General features: G+C 33.3%; 1 protein-coding gene across 1 annotated transcript; it reads left to right on the top strand.

Moving 5' to 3' along the window:
- The first annotated feature begins 6,945 nt into the window (after positions 1-6,945).
- Positions 6,946-17,061, top strand: LOC127085645 (membralin-like protein At1g60995). The gene is made up of 14 exons (XM_051026136.1): positions 6,946-7,247; positions 7,797-7,859; positions 8,079-8,516; positions 8,669-8,750; positions 9,470-9,531; positions 9,707-9,801; positions 9,998-10,077; positions 10,218-10,301; positions 10,678-10,794; positions 15,159-15,244; positions 15,347-15,453; positions 15,574-15,665; positions 15,756-15,832; positions 16,421-17,061. The coding sequence occupies exons 1-14, from the start codon at positions 7,095-7,097 to the stop codon at positions 16,874-16,876; spliced, it is 1,992 nt and encodes a 663-aa protein (XP_050882093.1). The 5' UTR covers positions 6,946-7,094; the 3' UTR covers positions 16,877-17,061.
- Positions 17,062-17,247: the final 186 nt, after the last annotated feature.

Raw genomic sequence — 17,247 nt, 5'->3', positions numbered from 1 at the left:
TGCCATTGTCTTGTTTAGAAACTTGATTCACCATAATTAACTGCAAAGTAGATGTCTGAAACATTTTCTTGTGCCGCAACTTGCATGTTACTTTCTGAGAGAGGAAGGCGGAAAAATTGAAACAATGATATTTGTACGCCCTATATTTAAAAACAATTAAATCAACTATTCAGAAGACAGAAATGACTGAAGACCTTTTTGCTTTCTGGCAGTACATTTATGCCAATTTTATAGGATCCTATTTATTAAAGAAATATTTTTATAGATTTATTGAATAATCAATTAAATATTTGGTCTATGTAAAATCAAATACATTAATTATTCAATAAATCTAAATATATGTTTGGATTTGTGATTTGTCAAGAATGAAATAGAATAGGGTAAATATTAGGGGTGGCAATCGGGCATGTCCGCCCCGTTTAGGTACGACCCACAAAAGTTTGAAAAAAATGGGGCGGGATAGGGTGGTCATAGTTGAGGATGTGAGTTTAAAACTTAGGTCCGCTCCGTAAAGAAGTGAGGGTGTGGCGGGAAAGCTCGCTGACACCGTATTCTTTAAGTCTAAAAATGCAAATATTTATGTAAATGCATGTGCTTACAAAAACCCGTAAAAAAAAGGGGACAAACAAATTAGAGGGTGAGGGTCTAAATTCTTGTTCTGCCCAGCACTAAAGTGCGGGTAAAACGGGCATGCCCAGCGGGCCGGACTTGTTTTGCCACCCCTAATAAATATTATCATAATTCTAATTCTGGTCCCAACTCTTATTCCTCTCACTCTTTCCTTCCACTCTTTATAAATCACATTTTGGTTTTTTTTATCAAATTGAATAAATCAAATAAAATACCATTATTCTTATCATTTAATCAAACTTTACTGACCTCTAATTACTCTCCACATTCTCACCTTAAAGTCACATATCCCACCATCTTTATTTATTTAATTAATATTATCTAATAATCAAATAAATACAAATCAAATAATTTTAATAATTTCAACACTTAATTAGCAATCATTTTTTAGGTGGTCTTTCAAGTGCACTAACTTGATCTCCAAGTTTTCCTTCGGTTATTCCGTATTGAGTGCACCAACTTGATTCTAGTTTTTCATTCATTTGCTTTTTACATTCACTCATAAACATTTGCATGGTTTCTAATTTCTTCATCTAGTCTCATTTTGTTCTGCTAGTTTGTTTGTGCTACTCTGTATGTTGTTGTATGACTTATCCTATAAACAAAATCAGTTATTTCTACTTCACAAATTTCCCATAAAACTCTCCCTCTATTTCCTTATGAGATGTTTTAAAAGCTTTGGATATGTGCCAAAAGTTTTTTTTCAGTAAAAAGAAATAATTTTGAAACTTGTTTTTGGTTTCGTTAGATTTTCTAGAATATGAACTTGTTTAAATTCTAAGGTTTTATTTTAAACATATGGGTTGTAAGCTTCAAGTTAATGATAGATCAAGTTAGATTTTCATAAGATTCCTTAATGCCAAAGGATTATATCCCCCATCATGCAGAAAAGAGAGATTCATTTGAGGGTTAGAGAGGGGTGGTTTTTCTAGTAAGGTTATATTTGTAAGTCTTTTAAGAAAGTAGTTCAAATGACACCATGTTTCTTCTGTTTAGTCCTCTCTCATCCTCCTAGTTTGGTTGGATAAATGTCTTCTAGGTGTTCTAAAAAATGTCTTCTAGGTGTTCTAAAAAATGCATTCACTCTTTTGGTTGGATGCGAAGCCTGGCGTGGTTAAGCTAGTTTGGTTGGATAAATGTCTTCTAGGTGTTCTAAAAAATGCATTCACTCTTTTTATTATTCATAATCAGTTTCTTCTCCCTGGTCATTCTCATTTAAAGCTAATGTGTTTGTAAGGTGACTATGCACTCCTTAGTTTTGAAGTGGAAAGAACAACCACAGTGTTTAGGCTGAATGTTATTTAGTTTTGAAGTTTATTCTTTCTGTCGCTAGTTCCATGGTTTCCTTCTTTTTCAAACTTCAAGAAGGAAGTTTGGTTGAGATATAATGGGGTTCCTCTTCATGTGGGGGGATAAGAAGTTCCTGCAGGGCTTGAGATGTTATTTAGGGAATTAGTGCTTATAGATGTTTGCTATGGTTTGGATCAAAATTTTGAATTTGGAAGTGTGAAAGTCTTGTAGTTTTAGAGTCCTCCAATTTCTAAGGAAACTAAGATTTTTTTGGGTAAGGAGGTTTACACCATTTGAATTGTGGAGAAGCCTCTAGTTAAACCTACTTGAACATCTCTGTTAGCCTAGAATAAATGGAGTGGGGTGGGGTGGGGGGTCTAGAATGTGGTTGCTCTTTGTTAGGTGGTTATATAAGCAACTCGAAGGAAGTTTATATTCTAGTTTTAATTGTGGAGTTCCATCTTCTATTGAGGTTCAGAAAGAAGATGACATCTATTATGCCACATGACAAAAATAAATTGGTTGGGTCTTATTCGATCATTAGGGAGTGACAATGTGACATTGTAGAGGATGTAAATGTTAGTAGGATTGGTACAATTAACACTCCAAGTTTTTGGAGAGTAGTGAGACGAGTGTGTATTCTCTAAATTTATTATGGGAATCTCACCATAACATTTTCTCTATCTCTCTCTAATAATACAATTTCTCTCATCCCTTTTCCCTCCCTTTATTCACTTTTTTTCCCACTAATCTTTCATGGAAAAAGCCTAAAGTTATAAGAAGTTAGAGAATAGGAAGTTAAAGGATATGCTTTCATAGGGGAACGAACCTCTTGTTAGTCTCTACCCATTCAAAAGAAAAAGATTTATTATCCTCTTTCATTGTGTCACTCAGTTGACCATTTCATCTCTTTTCTCTCGTGTGAAAGTGACCAATCATATCCCACGCTAGAAATTGAACAAACACTAATACAAAAGACACTTTTTGTAACAATCTCTTACCACAACTGTAAAACCAACTGGGGTAATATATTTTCACTAGGCGTCTTTTAAAAAAAACTTTTAAACAATCTATAACCATGATCACAATTAACAACCGTTGTGAAATGTCCAGAGTGACACACTTCAAAACCCAACACCTACAGTATTTATCTTTTTCATTAATAAAATGGCGTGTTCCATTTATTTCTAATTTTAAATATAAATTAAATATTTTTCACCATGGTCATTTTTAACAACCATGATAAAATACCATGACATACCACCAGAGTTTATTTTATCAACCGTTGTGAAATAGTTTACCTATTTAAGCTAACGTACTTCACTTTAGAACAGATTAGGCTGTAAGTGAGAAACCCTAACTTCTCTTACCTCTTTCGAATATCTCAAGGCTCCATCCTAACTTCACAAAACTTCAACATAACTTTTCAAACTAGTATGAATTAATGGAATGTGTCACAAAACTCCAACATAACTTCAACATATCTTTGTTTTCGTTTTCCAAAAATCATTTCAAGTAAAGGTATATATGTTAACCGTTTCTTTTAAAAATTCCATTCTTTGTAAGATGAGATATGTTTGATAAATATGTTGTGTTAATGTTAAGTTTAGTTTATGATTTTGTAGATAAATGTTATTGTCTGTGTTGTTTATTCATAAATGATTTAGTTTTTTCATAAGCTTATGATTTGATTTACATATTTTTGTTGAAGTATGTTGATGATTTTGTTAGGTATGTTGATAAATGTTCTTGTTGAGGTACGTTTGATAAATGTGTCGTGTTAATGTTAATGATAATTTATGATTTTGTAGATAAAAATTATTGTTTGTGTTGTTTGCTCATAAACTTATAATTTGGTTTACATATTTTTTTATTGAAGTATGTCGATTATTTTGTTAGGTATGTTGATAAATGTTGTTGTTGAGGTATGTTTGATAAATGTGTTGTGTTAATGTTAAATGTAGTTTATGACTTTGTAGATAAATGATGTTGTTTGTATTGTTTGTTGATAAATTATTTTATTTTGTTCATAAACTTATGATTTATTTTATATATATTTTTATTGAAGTATGTTGATTGTTTTGTTAGGTATGTTGATAAATGTTGTTGTTGAGGTATGTTTAATAAATGTGTTGTGTTAATGTTAATGGTAGTTTATGATTTTGTAGATAAATGATGCTGTTTGTTGATAAATAACTTTGTTTTGCTCATAAGTTTATGATTTGCTTCACATTTTTTTGTTGGAGTATGTTGATGATTTAGTTAGATATGATGTGTTTGTATAGGTATGTTAATGTTTATGATACTAATAATGTTATTACTTGGACATTGCAGCTATATCATGTTGTTCGTTTAACATGTCCTAAAAGACGAGTTTATTATATCATATGAGGTTTAAGTGTTTTACCAATCCCTCATTTAATATATAACTTTTATAATTGAATTAGAAATTTATAATATGGAAGTTTTGGTTATGTTAGAAAACTACTTACATTAATCAAAGTTTTTTGAGCTTTCTGTTGTCCATTATCCGTATCTCGCTCTCTGACTCTTCGAATTTGATTTAATGCTTGAAGATCTTCAATCAACACTTTCTTTTTTACTAGTTTATTTTACAAAGTATTAACTTTGTAGAATAAACTAGTAAAAAAGAGAGTGTTGATTGAAGAACTACAAACATTAAATCAAATTCTAACCGTCAAAAGGCGAGATGCGGATAATTGATTGAAGAAAGCTAGAAAAATATTAATTAATGTAAATTGTTCTTCTAATATAACTTAATTTGTTATATTATTAATTTCTAAATCAGATTGAAAGGTAATAAACTCAATTATACATATCACAACGATGTCTATTTATAACCGCAATGAAATATTATACGCTAAGTCTTTCACTACAATTGTTGTTTATAATCGTGGTAAAATATTGAAAATCACTCAAAATTCTAGTACTGGGTATCGAGACCTCCATATTTTATTACAGTTATTTTTAACAACCGTAGTGATATATAATGCGCTACTAAATTTATACTATGGTTTTAAGACCGTGGTGGTAAAGTTGGACCATACTACTACACCTTACCTTACCACGAGTTATCAACCGTGATGGTATCCCTTTTATAGCCGTGGTGATATATCCTTTCAGTAGTAGTGAAGTATCCAATGGTTTAATTAATGGGCCCCATAATAATAGAAGTTATTTTCCTCTTTCCTCACCATCCAATTTTGTTAAGGCGTTGAGGAATTTGAGGCAATCCTTTTAAGTGGACATTAAATCCAAGTCAATGTTGAGATTTGTTGTCCTATTGAACCCCACCTTTGTGATAAAATGCAAAAGATTTTGTGAAGAACACATTTTTGCTGGAATGAAGTTAGGCATTGGCCATCTAAATGTTGGTTTAACCCTTGGGTTTTTGTTGACATCCCCTAAGAAATACCCATTCTTTCCTTTTTCTCTATTTTCACCTATCCCCATCCAACTTTGTTTGATTAATGAAAACACTGTTAGTCTCTATGCTTCACTAATAGGGCTTCCGATTTGGATTCTTCACCAATCAAGGGATTGAACCCTTGTTCTCTTGGTAGAAAGTTGACTACTTCTCCGCTGATTGTTCATATTTACTCCTATTCTCCACTTGATAATGCTCATGTGCCATTCATAAGTGTTGAATGTATTATGGAGCGATTGACTCCTTTGTATTTCACCCATCAATTAACCCCAGGTATTGCTATTCCTTCTATATTCCTTATGGTTTAGCCTCACCTTGTGCTTCTATTGGTTTTTATTCGTAGGATAATGTTTCTATACCAGTTTTGAAAAAAAATACTTGAGTACACCAAAACTTACATTGTGTGTTACTCTTGAATATGTTCCTCTTCCATGTGATACTTATTTATCGCATCCTATTTTATTACCTTATGGGATTTTAGAGTTTTGAGGTCTTGGATAAGAAAATGGCCTTGAAACTTGTGAAGTTAGATAAACAATTGGGATTTTTCTTTAAGTTGAGTGACGAGGAATAAATAGTGTGCTTAGTTGAGTTAGAGATAAGGGATTATCAATAGAAGTCAGTGAGATCAACTAGAAGGAATTCTCAATGTTAATGGGCCCTTTAATGTTTAAAGTAATGGGAGTAAAATAAAAAAAATATAAGGATGATATCGTTTATTTCTTCAAATTCCCTAGATTTTGTTGCTATCCAAGAGACAAAACTTGCTAAGGTTTCTTCCTCTTTGGTGTATTTTCTTTGTGGTAATTCATTTTGTGAATGGAGTTTCTCCCTTTCTATTGGTGATAGTGGTGACATTTTGTCTATTTGATGTAGTTCAAAATGAATTTCTATCTTCTCTTTTTTTAGGTTAGACTTTCTTGAAATTTATCTTAAGTGAGTTTCTTTTAAAACCTTGTGATTTGTTGTCAATGTACCATAAATACTTTGTTTGATAAAAGAGTCACATGCGACGATTTGATTTTGAGTAGAAAGATACTTGGGAAGATGTGTGATGTGTCATTGGAGATTTTAATTAAGTTTATTCTCCTGCTAAGAGAATTGATGCTGATGGACGTTTTCACATTGATAGGACAACATAGTAAAAATATAATACGAGAACCATGAAATTCCATCTAGATAAAATATCATAATTAAATTACGATAGTTTTAAAAAATCTATTTTCAAAAACCATGATGCATTTGGATAAACTTACAAACTAAAGCTCTTTTATGATCTCATTTATTTTAATAGCTTTTACTCCTAGTTATTAAAATTAAAAAGACACTTTTTTTATGTTATGAGAAAAGGACTTGAAAACTGTTTTTTTTCTTAGATTTTTGGTTATAGTTAAAAAAAAAGCTTGATTTATCATCCTAAAATTTGTTGTCATTAATTAAAATAGTAGAAACAAATATGATCTAATATTTACAATAACCTAAAAACAAGGTTCTCAAAAAGTGATTAGACTTAGAAAGACCTAATACATCTCAAGCATTAGGCCATACTTTAAAAAACAAAAGACATATTAAATAAGAAAAGAATTTAAAAGTAAATCTTTTTAAACGCGAAGACGAGAAAACCCAAAGACGACGATGATCGTTATCAACACCAGACGCTGAAAACAAAACCTTTAATTCCCCATCACTCTCTCTCGAGTAAATTATTTTGAATCTCTTGTTCGAAATGGATCCAGAACAGACCTTCATTCGTGTTCAAGAGAGGTTTTCGCAGATGCTAACTCCCAAAGTCAGAGTCAGTTTGGAGTATTTATATCTTTTCATAGCCATCACTTTCTTCTGTATTCTCGTTGTTATGCACGCCAATTACGTTCAACAGGTTTCCTTTCTTGCATCTCAATTTCAACTCATAACTTTCTCTTAGGGTTTTTACATTTTCCATTCACTTTCGTCTGATTACTTACTGCTTGATTTTGATTATTCATTATATAATCTTCAACTTGGATTGTTATAGGTGAAAAGAGGAATCGAAACGATTCAACTGTTATTTTATTGGTTTTAGAATTGGAACTAAGTAAATGGTACAACTGTAGAATATTTTGAGTAGATACAGTTGAGTTAGAACTGTAATATGTCATAAGAGAATATTAGGGTTTTTTTATGCTCATTGCAATTACGGAGAGTATTAGGGTTCTTGTTATGGTGGAAGCATTTCAACCAGGTATACATCCCAGGTACAGTATATTCAATAAAGTAGTGTATTATTGCTTGTCTGGGGTTTGTGTTTGGTAATCCAATAATTAAGATAGTAAGTACTAGTCTACTTCGTAATTATTCACAGTTTTCTGCTTGAATTTGTTGAAACAACTTCAATTGTTTTTCTTCAAAATTTTCTTTGGTTTGATGATTCATGTTTCTCCATGTGAAGCCTGGGTGTTCAGGTGAGCTATCTGAAGTTCTGACGTTAGAAGCGCAACTTATTCAAATTAAGGTATATATTGTATGCCGTTCTTTAAATGTACATTCGACTTCTTGTTGTTTTACAAATTTTCCATGAATCAATCTGTGTGAATAGATAATATATATATCTATATATATATATATATATATATCGTGGAAATAGAAATTTAGGGTTTATCGTGAGATCTTTTATATATGTTGCATTGGTTGTCTGCTGCGAATATGATATACTTTCAAACCATTGTTGTAGATAACCAGTGCCGGTTTGTGGTCACACAACGATTCTGAATCGAACATAATAGATCTTCCTGAAATAGAAGCTGTAAAAGATAGCACAGAGGTTTCTGAAGTCAATCAAGATGAATCGACATTTTTAGGTTCCAAGTTTTTGTGGAACTGGATTGGTTCAGGTGCTAGGAAGGGAAATTTGGCATTCAAGTTTTGGAAGACTGACAGTGAATTTCTTGAACATCAAGCGGAGACCTCTACAACCAACCAAAACCCCAGGCCAATGGTTGAAGATGCAGTCATCAAAATTGATAAAGAGGAGCCACGGAGTAGTTTTACCTTATCAGCCAAAGAGACACTAAAAGCAGCAATTATACATTTTGGTAAAAAGTGGTATAGGCGAATCTCATTCATTTGGAGACACACAAAGCAGATAATTGGAAGTTTCCAGAAGCTCTGGGTAAGTAGAAATGCGTTGTTTATTTGAACTAGATTAGACCCTATACCGATTATTTTGATGCATTCTGGTTATTTGTAGGCTGGATATGTACAATTTAAAGCTAATGATCAAATTTACTCAAATTTTTGCTAAACTTCAATTTTCAAGTGTAGGATATTACTGGTGTACACCTCAATCTTGATATTCCCAAATGGATGCGTATCCTTCATTTGGACAAGGTTAACTCTAATGCAGGTAATTACAATATTTTCCAATTTAGTTTGAATCATAATGCGTGCCAAAGTGGCAGTTTTAATTATTAAAATATTTTAAGATCTGTATTATTTGAACTTTTTATATGAAGAGAAATGAAGACATGCTGTGTTTGGTTTTGTTCAATTCTTCAATTATCGCGTGTGTGCCCTTTTCTCAAACAGAATATGGGTTTATATAGCTGGTTTGTTCCAAAAAGTTGAGGGTTTTTTTGGTAGTTTTGAGTTTTACTTGCTTATTGGAATAAAATATAAATATGAAATACAAAAAACACGAGGAAGTGTTTCCTTTATCTTTACAAGACCGAGTTACAAAGTTATGTATGTTTGCTTTGATTCATTCCTATGTGAGAGAGCTAGATGTAAACAACCTGCACCCTTTCAATGTTACTCACTCAGAAAAATCGACATGCTGATTATGGTTGCGTAGTGCAAAAATGGTTTCCTTTAACATTGAATTCTTGGATTCTTAGAAACAATTGATAAAAATTTCATTATGAAACATAAAAGATTTGTAGATGTTTTGTTGCAGTCTAGTTAGATACGTAAACCTAGAATGCTTTAGATAATAAATTTTCGAGACTTGCATTGTAATTTTCCCATATGAATTAATCTGTGATTTTTGTCTCTCTTCCTCTTTTCTCTCTTTCTCACATTCTTCTTTTGTTTTATTATTGTCCAATAAATTGTGTTCAATTTCAGTGCAATGGCTTAAAAAGAAAACCAAGTTGTCTGAACCCACATATTTGTACACCATGGAAAAGGTATATCAATCTTGTTTATGCATTCAATCTATAAGTTGATTACGGTTGACCATCTGCAAAATATAGTATATACTTAATATCTGCATATATTATGTCTGTTTGTTAAAGCTTCCTTTATGTCAATTCTGTGAAGACTGCTCTTCTCTATTGTTGATCATGGAATATTATTATGCAGGGGTATTTCTTGTTACCTGAAAGTGCCAAGGCTCAACATAATATACGTACTGTGAATGTAAGCATATCAGCCTGGCACTCCTGCTTTGGAAACAGGTAAAGACTATCGTAAGATTATCTGGTTTTGGTTCCTAAACTGACAGGTTATTCTTCATAGGAGAGCTACTTTTATGTAGTTTTGTTACTAAAGGGTGTAAATTGTTTTGCTGATAGGGAAGTTGTTCTCTCCATTTCATTGATGTTATACAGTAATATTTAACTATTTTTCAATGGAATCTGTTTTCATTTCCAGGTGGCAACAACTACTCATAAACAGATTTGTAGGATATGATACAATTTTAATCAATAGTTTATTGAGTTCTCCTGGTCAAGGTGATTTCTTGTTCTCTAGAAGACTGGATAAACTACCATATATCGTCGTTCCATCAAAAGCTAGTTAAACATTTGTCGTCCACATATTTGAATATCTAGGATTTAATCATGGCTCAAATTCTTTTGCGAGGTTATGGCAGGTTATCTTTATAATTATCAATCAAAGGAATTCTTTAACCTTAGTTTTGCACTAGAAATTCCTGAAGTCCCAGATAAGTTTGGAGGTTTGTTAATTTATCTTTCTATCTGCTTTGTGTAGCATTCCTCATCTGAATATATTGTTCTGTTAGTAATCAATTTCTTCTCTTGGCTTTACTTGAATAATTTAAAGTGAATGACTTGCACATATTTTATACAAGAGAGAATTTCTCAAGAAAGGAAAAACTGGAAACTAACGAAACTATATCAATGATATAATAAATAGAGAGTAATTCTCTTTTGTACTAATTTATATACAAATAAAAAGGAAAAATAGGAAACTATGTCAATTATAATAAATAGAGAAGTCATATAATCAAGTCTGTTATAGGGACTTTTGTAAAAAATGTGAAGCAAAACTTTTATTGTTGCCTTGTAACTTGTGTTATTTTGTATGTGCAGACTACCTTGTAACGAAGTGTGGCGTGCTTATGATGTCCCTGTTTGTTTTTTTTACTACCACAATGTCCGTGTCATTTACATTGAGAGAAACACAGACTCGCATGCTGAAGTTTACTGGTAGGCATTACTTTGCCCTGTATACAAATGTTTCAGTATATTTAAACTGGTTTAGGGAGTTCTTCTGCTTGCATTGCATCTATCGTGTTATTCAGCCCATTCCTCCATGTATTAATCACTTTCTATTATGGCATATTATTCTAAGAAATAAGATAAACTCCCCAATTGCAAAATGTATTTCAAATATCTGCACCTCCTCAGCCAAAGGCTTCAATTCTATCTCAAATGAGAAGATACTTTCCCTCTCAAACACTTCTTTTTTTACAATTTTATATACATCATAACCCACCCACCGCTCCATTAATTAACTATTCCTAACAGTTGAAATACGAGAGAATGAAAAACATTTGAATAAATCGCGTGTCTCAATAGTACTACGGAAGTTGTATTATATAGTGTAATATACAACTCACCGTATTAATTACATAGGGAATATTCTATTCTATGGCATATCCTATTCTATTCTAGAATGAGACAAGAAATATTCTATGAAATATTTTATATATAATATGAACACTCCCCCTTAAGTTTGAACATATAAATCAAATAGACCAAATTTGTCACATATATAATTAGTTTTGGAATTTCGTAGGGATTTTGTAAACACATCTGCCAATTGATCATTAGAGTTGACAAAGCTTGTGATTCGATATTCTCTCTGACAAAGTGGCAGTCTATCTCAATATGTTCGGTTTTCTTGGAAGATTGGATTTGAAGCAATGTGCAATGCAGCTTGATTATCACAAATAAGTGTCATTGGTATTGTTTCTTCAATTCGAAGTTCCTTCAGCAACCGCTTCAACCAAATGAGTTCGCATGTTGCCAGTGCCATGACCTTATAGTCTACCTCGACGTTTGATCATGCAACTACAATATATTTCTTACTTTTCCAGGATATAAAGTACCCTCCAATAAGTACACAATACCCAGAGGCGGATCACCTATCAATAGGAGAACATGCTCAATCAGCATCGGAGTATCCAACTATCTGAATATGTCCTATATCTTCATACACAAGATCTTTTCCTAGAGCACATTTGATATATCTCAGAATCCGGATAACAACTTCCATGTGATCTTGGCAAGGAGAATTTAAGAATTGACACACCACATTAATTGCAAAAGAAATGTTCGGACGAGTGACTGTGAGATAATTCAACTTTGCAACCAATCTCCTATACCTCCCTGAGTCAAATTGAGACTTCCCCTGATTGGGTCGGAGTTTAACACTTGGATCCATAAGAGCATCAACTGGTTTAGCGTTTAACAAACCCGTTTCTTCCAAAATATCCATAGCATATTTATGCTGAGAAATTACCAAACCATCTTTAGATTGAGCTACCTCAATACTCAAAATAGCGGAGTTCACCAAAGTCTTTTGTCTGAATTGATTCGAGAGATGTTTCAATTGGGGTGTAATCGGTTCGGTTTGGACCGGTTTTTGGTCAAAAAATTGTTTGAGCCGATGATATCTCCAACAGTTTGGTTTGATTTTTAATATTTTTTCAAAGTGGAACCAAACCAAACTAACTAAATTGGTTCGATTTGGTTTGGTATGGTTTATCAGTTTATCTGTATATTATTGGTATATGTTTCAGTTATTTTATTCTATTATTTTTTCAAATAATACATTTCTTATAATATATTTCATGCTCTATTTTTCAAGCAACTTACAAGTTTTTCTTAATCTATACGAAATATTGACATAATTTTCATTGCATCATAAAATAAGTTCACTATCGAATACACAATTTGGGACTTGGCATGAGAACGTTGGGAAGGAATTTGAAAACTTAACAAATAAAACACAACAATAAAAATAAAAGGTATTAATACACGTAAATTAACATGTTTTACATCTCAAACAACATCATAACTATTTTGTAACTAGATTATAAGAAAATTCGGAAGAAAAAATATAAAAGGTAAAAAAAGAAGATGAAAACTAACGAAGAGAACTTGAACATGAATTGGCAACCATAACCTATAAGAATGACGTTGGTGATAGAAGCAGCGGTGGCGGACAGCCAGAACAGTGGTGGCTTATGGTTTCTATTTTTTATGTTTGGACTTTGGTTTTAGCTTTACTATTTTATTCAAAGAAAGGAGCATAAACAAATAAACAAAGATGGAGAAGTGTTGGGCCGATATAAAATTTGAGTTTAATAATGGACTAGATAAAAGATTAAGTAGGTATTTATAGTCATCGGTTCGGTTCATTGATTTGACGGTTCCTAAAAATTAAAATCGAGAACCGAACTAAACCACATCGGTTTTTATTGATTTGGTTTGGTTTTTGAATCGAACCAAAAACAATCGTTTTTTTAGATTTGATTTGGATTGTCGATTTAATTGATTTTTTCTGATCCGTTTACATCCCTAGTTACCCCAAATCCAATTTATTTTCACTGTCCTCGTGGTGAAGGGTTGTGTAAAATGCCTGGAGGCTCTCAAGTTCCTTGAACTACCGCAATAATTTAGCAGGTGATTTTTATATGACTTGATTACAATTTGTGCTGTTACTTCTTGTTGGTGAGAGTCCCTCTATCAGCCCACTTTCTTCCCTGTGCTCCCTAGATACCATTCATTCTCATGGATCCAGACACACTGTCTTCCTCTTTCTATTGACATCAAAATCAACCATATATGATATATCTATTTAGAGAGAGAAACTACCGTTGCTTTCGATTCCCTTACCAAACATACTAGTCTGTTGCCTGACATTTAAAGTTTTGGCATTGACTTGAAGTATCTTTTCTGTAGAGCTGGTTTTTTTCTTCATTCTAAACACATGTTATAGGAAATAAATCCCAAATTAAAGGCTCTTTTTATTAATACTAGACTTCAAATTCATCTTCCCCATTTTTCCTTTTAATTTTACATGCTCGTTCTTTGGTGGCTTCTCAGAGACTATTGAATACACTTCTCGGGTCACTAAAAAAGGAAACCTCCAAAACAGCGCTGTCTGAAAATTAACCCAAAAGGAATTCTGTAAACAAAATTCCACCACTGACTATACCTGATATAGCTCTTGGTCCACCATAGCAATCTTCACTACTTTCGACCTCTTTTGGCTTGATACCCTTTCCCGCGTGATGTAACAACCAACTCAGTTGATCTGTCTGTGCGCATCATCTTCCTCGATTCCTGTAATGCATATTCTTAGAATTTGGGTTGGGTCTAACTCAACCCTACAAAACCGACTTATAAGATGATTTCCCTCACTTATAAACACAACACAAGCCATATCTCTATGTGGGACTAAATCTATCCCTTTAAACCCAACATAATAAAGGTATTGGAGGCTGCAATGAAGACAAACTAAATGCCACAATATACGCGACTAGGGCGGACTGCAATGAAGGAGGGAATTCCAACACACCCCCTCACGCTGGGACCTCAATGAGACCGACGCGTGGACAATGCGGGAAACTCAACAAGTGATCTAAGATAGGCTCTGATACCATCTTAGAATTTGAGTTGGGCCTAACTCAACCCTACAAAACCGGTTTGTAAGGTGAGGATTGCTCCCACTTATAAACACAATACAAACCATATCTCTAAGAAATGTTAAACTAAATCCACCCCTTCAAACCCAACACAATGAAGGTGTTGGAGACTACAATGGAAGCAAGCCAAATGCCACAATTTAGGCGACTAGGGGCGGACCACAATGAGGCGGAAATTCCAACCCTTATGTTCACTGCCAATTTCTCTCCACTTGTTTCTTCAAGATTTCAAAATGTTGCCCAAACTTTGTGCACCCATTTTTATTTTTTCGGAATTCCAAAACATCGCTTAGAGAACTCTAATCATGCCTCCAAGTTCATGTGCAGGATGAAAGACTACTTGGATTAAGAGTTGTAGTTCCATTTGTTTGGAACCTGGCATCTTTTTCTAAGAAATAGGGCTAAACTCCCCCATTACTGACCTGGTGTCTACTCCCCCAGCCAAAGGCATCAATTCTCTCTTAAATAACAAGATACGTTTCCTTTCAATCCCTCTTATTATTTACATGCATAGCTCCTCTCTAACTGACTCATCCTAACAATTCCCAACAAACAAACTATTGGTAACTAACTTATTTGGTATCCAACTAATAGATAGATTCAGGTACTAAGACTCACTTACAGATTTAATTAAAATAAATTGACAGGCTGTTGTTAGATAGTCATGACTGTCCAGGAGTGCTGCACTCTATAATTGGAAGGTTTATCTGTGAGGTCTTTTGTTTACCAAGTAATTGCATAAAGTGTGCTAGCTATAAGAATAGAGTCATTTGGCACAGCCATTCATGTTTTTTCCGTACTTTTTTGCACACGTGGGATTAGCTTTTCACATTTGTTAGTCTCTACTCTTTACAGTGCAGCTTCAACACCATGCTCGACATCACCTTCCTACATTTCAGTTGATCTTTGTACATGTCATTGAATCACTGGTCTTTGTTCCTGTAAGCACTTATTTGTCGAAATTATTCATTTGAATTGCATGTGATTTATGCTATTTCTTGTTGTATTAGCTTTGCTGATAAATTGCTTATTGATTTCTGCAGATTATGATTGGTATTCTGTTTTTCCTCTTTGAGTTTTATGATGATCAGCTTCTTGCTTTTATGGTCTTGATTCTTGTCTGGTTGTGTGAGCTATTTACTCTTATTAGGTATCCCGCAATACTCATTACCTGGTGTATGATTAGTCTAGCAGGTTACACTTTCATGCACGTAATACGCATATATTGTTATTCTGTGATCAGCTAATGAGTATTTACTGTAACTTGCAGTGTCCGAACACCAATATCAATGAAGTTCTTCCCTCGCTTCTTTCTTCTGTATTTTCTGGTCTTTCACATATATTTCTTCTCTTATGCTTATGGTATGTTGGTATTTTATTTTCTTAATTTTTTAGGTGTTGTAGAATTAAATTAATCTTATTTGGAAATGATGACCTTTTTTAAATTTCCAGGGTTTTCATATTTGGCACTCTCCACAACTGCAGCTTTTATGACACACCTTATCCTCTATTTTTGGAATCGGTTTGAGGTAATAATTGTAACTAGCTTATAAAAGCCCAATATTTTCTTTCATCTTGGTTTTTATTTTTATTTTTAATTTTTTTAATTTTTTGCGGGGTGGCTCAAGAAAGGTTTGAAATCATGGCCCCCTATTAAATTATCCCTAAGGTAGTTGTATTAAATTTGATGCTTATCATCTCGGTTTGTTTGAAATTCTTGTCATTTTCTCTCCTATACATGAGGTGTTTCGTTGAATTTGTATGTGCTTATCTTATGGCATAAATACACATGGAAGTGTTTGAAAGAACTTATGATATCTATAAGCTGTTCTCTGCTTATTTTTAGAAGCTTCTCCAGTTAGTTCGTAAGACTTGATGAGGATTTAGGGAAATGCGGGCTAAGTTTACATGCCAAGAAACTACAACAAGCAAACAAATTCATCCTGGTGTTAGAATAAGGAGCATAACTTTCAGATTTTAGTTCTTGTTTATTATATTTGAGAAATCAATTATTATAGTTATTACTTTTTAGAACCTTTCTTTCTGTTCATTCCATTATGGGTTTGCTTAATTATGCTCGATTGAATTTCAACCTCTGCTATGTTTATGGTATTTAGGTACCAGCATTGCAAAGGTTTGTGCAAAATCGACGGTCACAACTTCAACAGCACCCAGACTTCCACATTACCTCATCTACTATTCTTGCATCAACGCTACACATCACAAGATTGAACACAAGGAACCAGGGAGTAAATGCCACAAATTTGCCTCCTTCTGGGACAGGGTTCAGACCTGGTTTTGATCCATCAATGTCTCAGAACGGACCAGGAGTTACCGAGCCTCAAGGCCCGTCAGAAAGTAACCCTGCACATATTCCCGAGCAAGCTGAAAGGGGTCCCAACCCTGGATCCATGAATTTTAGTTCTATGCTATTATGGATATTAGGAGGCGCTTCATCTGAGGGCCTCAGCTCGTTTCTTTCCATGTTCAGAGATGCGAGGGACCAAGGACAAGTTTATACCGAAGCTCCTAGGCATGATAACAGTGAGAATCAGGAGAGTGACAGACAATGATGAAAATTTTCGATTGAATTGAGAACATTTTAATACAGGAATGATGTATATTCTTTTTTTAATTTTATGCTTGATAATATATAGGTGGCCCGACTGCTTTCTCGTTGTTCCGAATGAAAATAAATCCGAAATCATGTATATTCTTTTTAGTTTTTGCTTTATACATGCTGAAATTCATCATTCAAGTAAGTTTTGTCTCTCTTATAGTTACAGGCTAGATGGAACAAACATTTTACATTTGTCAACCATTGTTTAAGATGAATAACTCATATTTGGAGAAATCCACCTTCTCAAATAATTGGATTATGTAACTTGAAATCTATGTCCTATAAATGAATCAGTAACCTAGTGATTAGTGCTATAATAATGTT

Source organism: Lathyrus oleraceus, chromosome 1, assembly GCF_024323335.1.
Source record: "Lathyrus oleraceus cultivar Zhongwan6 chromosome 1, CAAS_Psat_ZW6_1.0, whole genome shotgun sequence".
NCBI lineage: Eukaryota > Viridiplantae > Streptophyta > Magnoliopsida > Fabales > Fabaceae > Lathyrus > Lathyrus oleraceus.
The sequence above is the reverse complement of the archived record's forward strand: the minus strand, read 5'-3'. Positions and strand labels throughout refer to the sequence as shown.

What these genes read in the sequence shown, in the direction of transcription:
- LOC127085645 (XM_051026136.1), top strand. Translation starts at nt 7,095, where the DNA reads ATGGATCCAGAACAGACCTTCATTCGTGTTCAAGAGAGGTTTTCGCAG. An exon ending in CACTCCTGCTTTGGAAACAG is followed by an intron (nt 9,802 to 9,997) that starts GTAAAGACTATC and finishes TTTCATTTCCAG; the next exon opens with GTGGCAACAACTACTCATAA. An exon ending in AGTCCCAGATAAGTTTGGAG is followed by an intron (nt 10,302 to 10,677) that starts GTTTGTTAATTT and finishes TTGTATGTGCAG; the next exon opens with ACTACCTTGTAACGAAGTGT.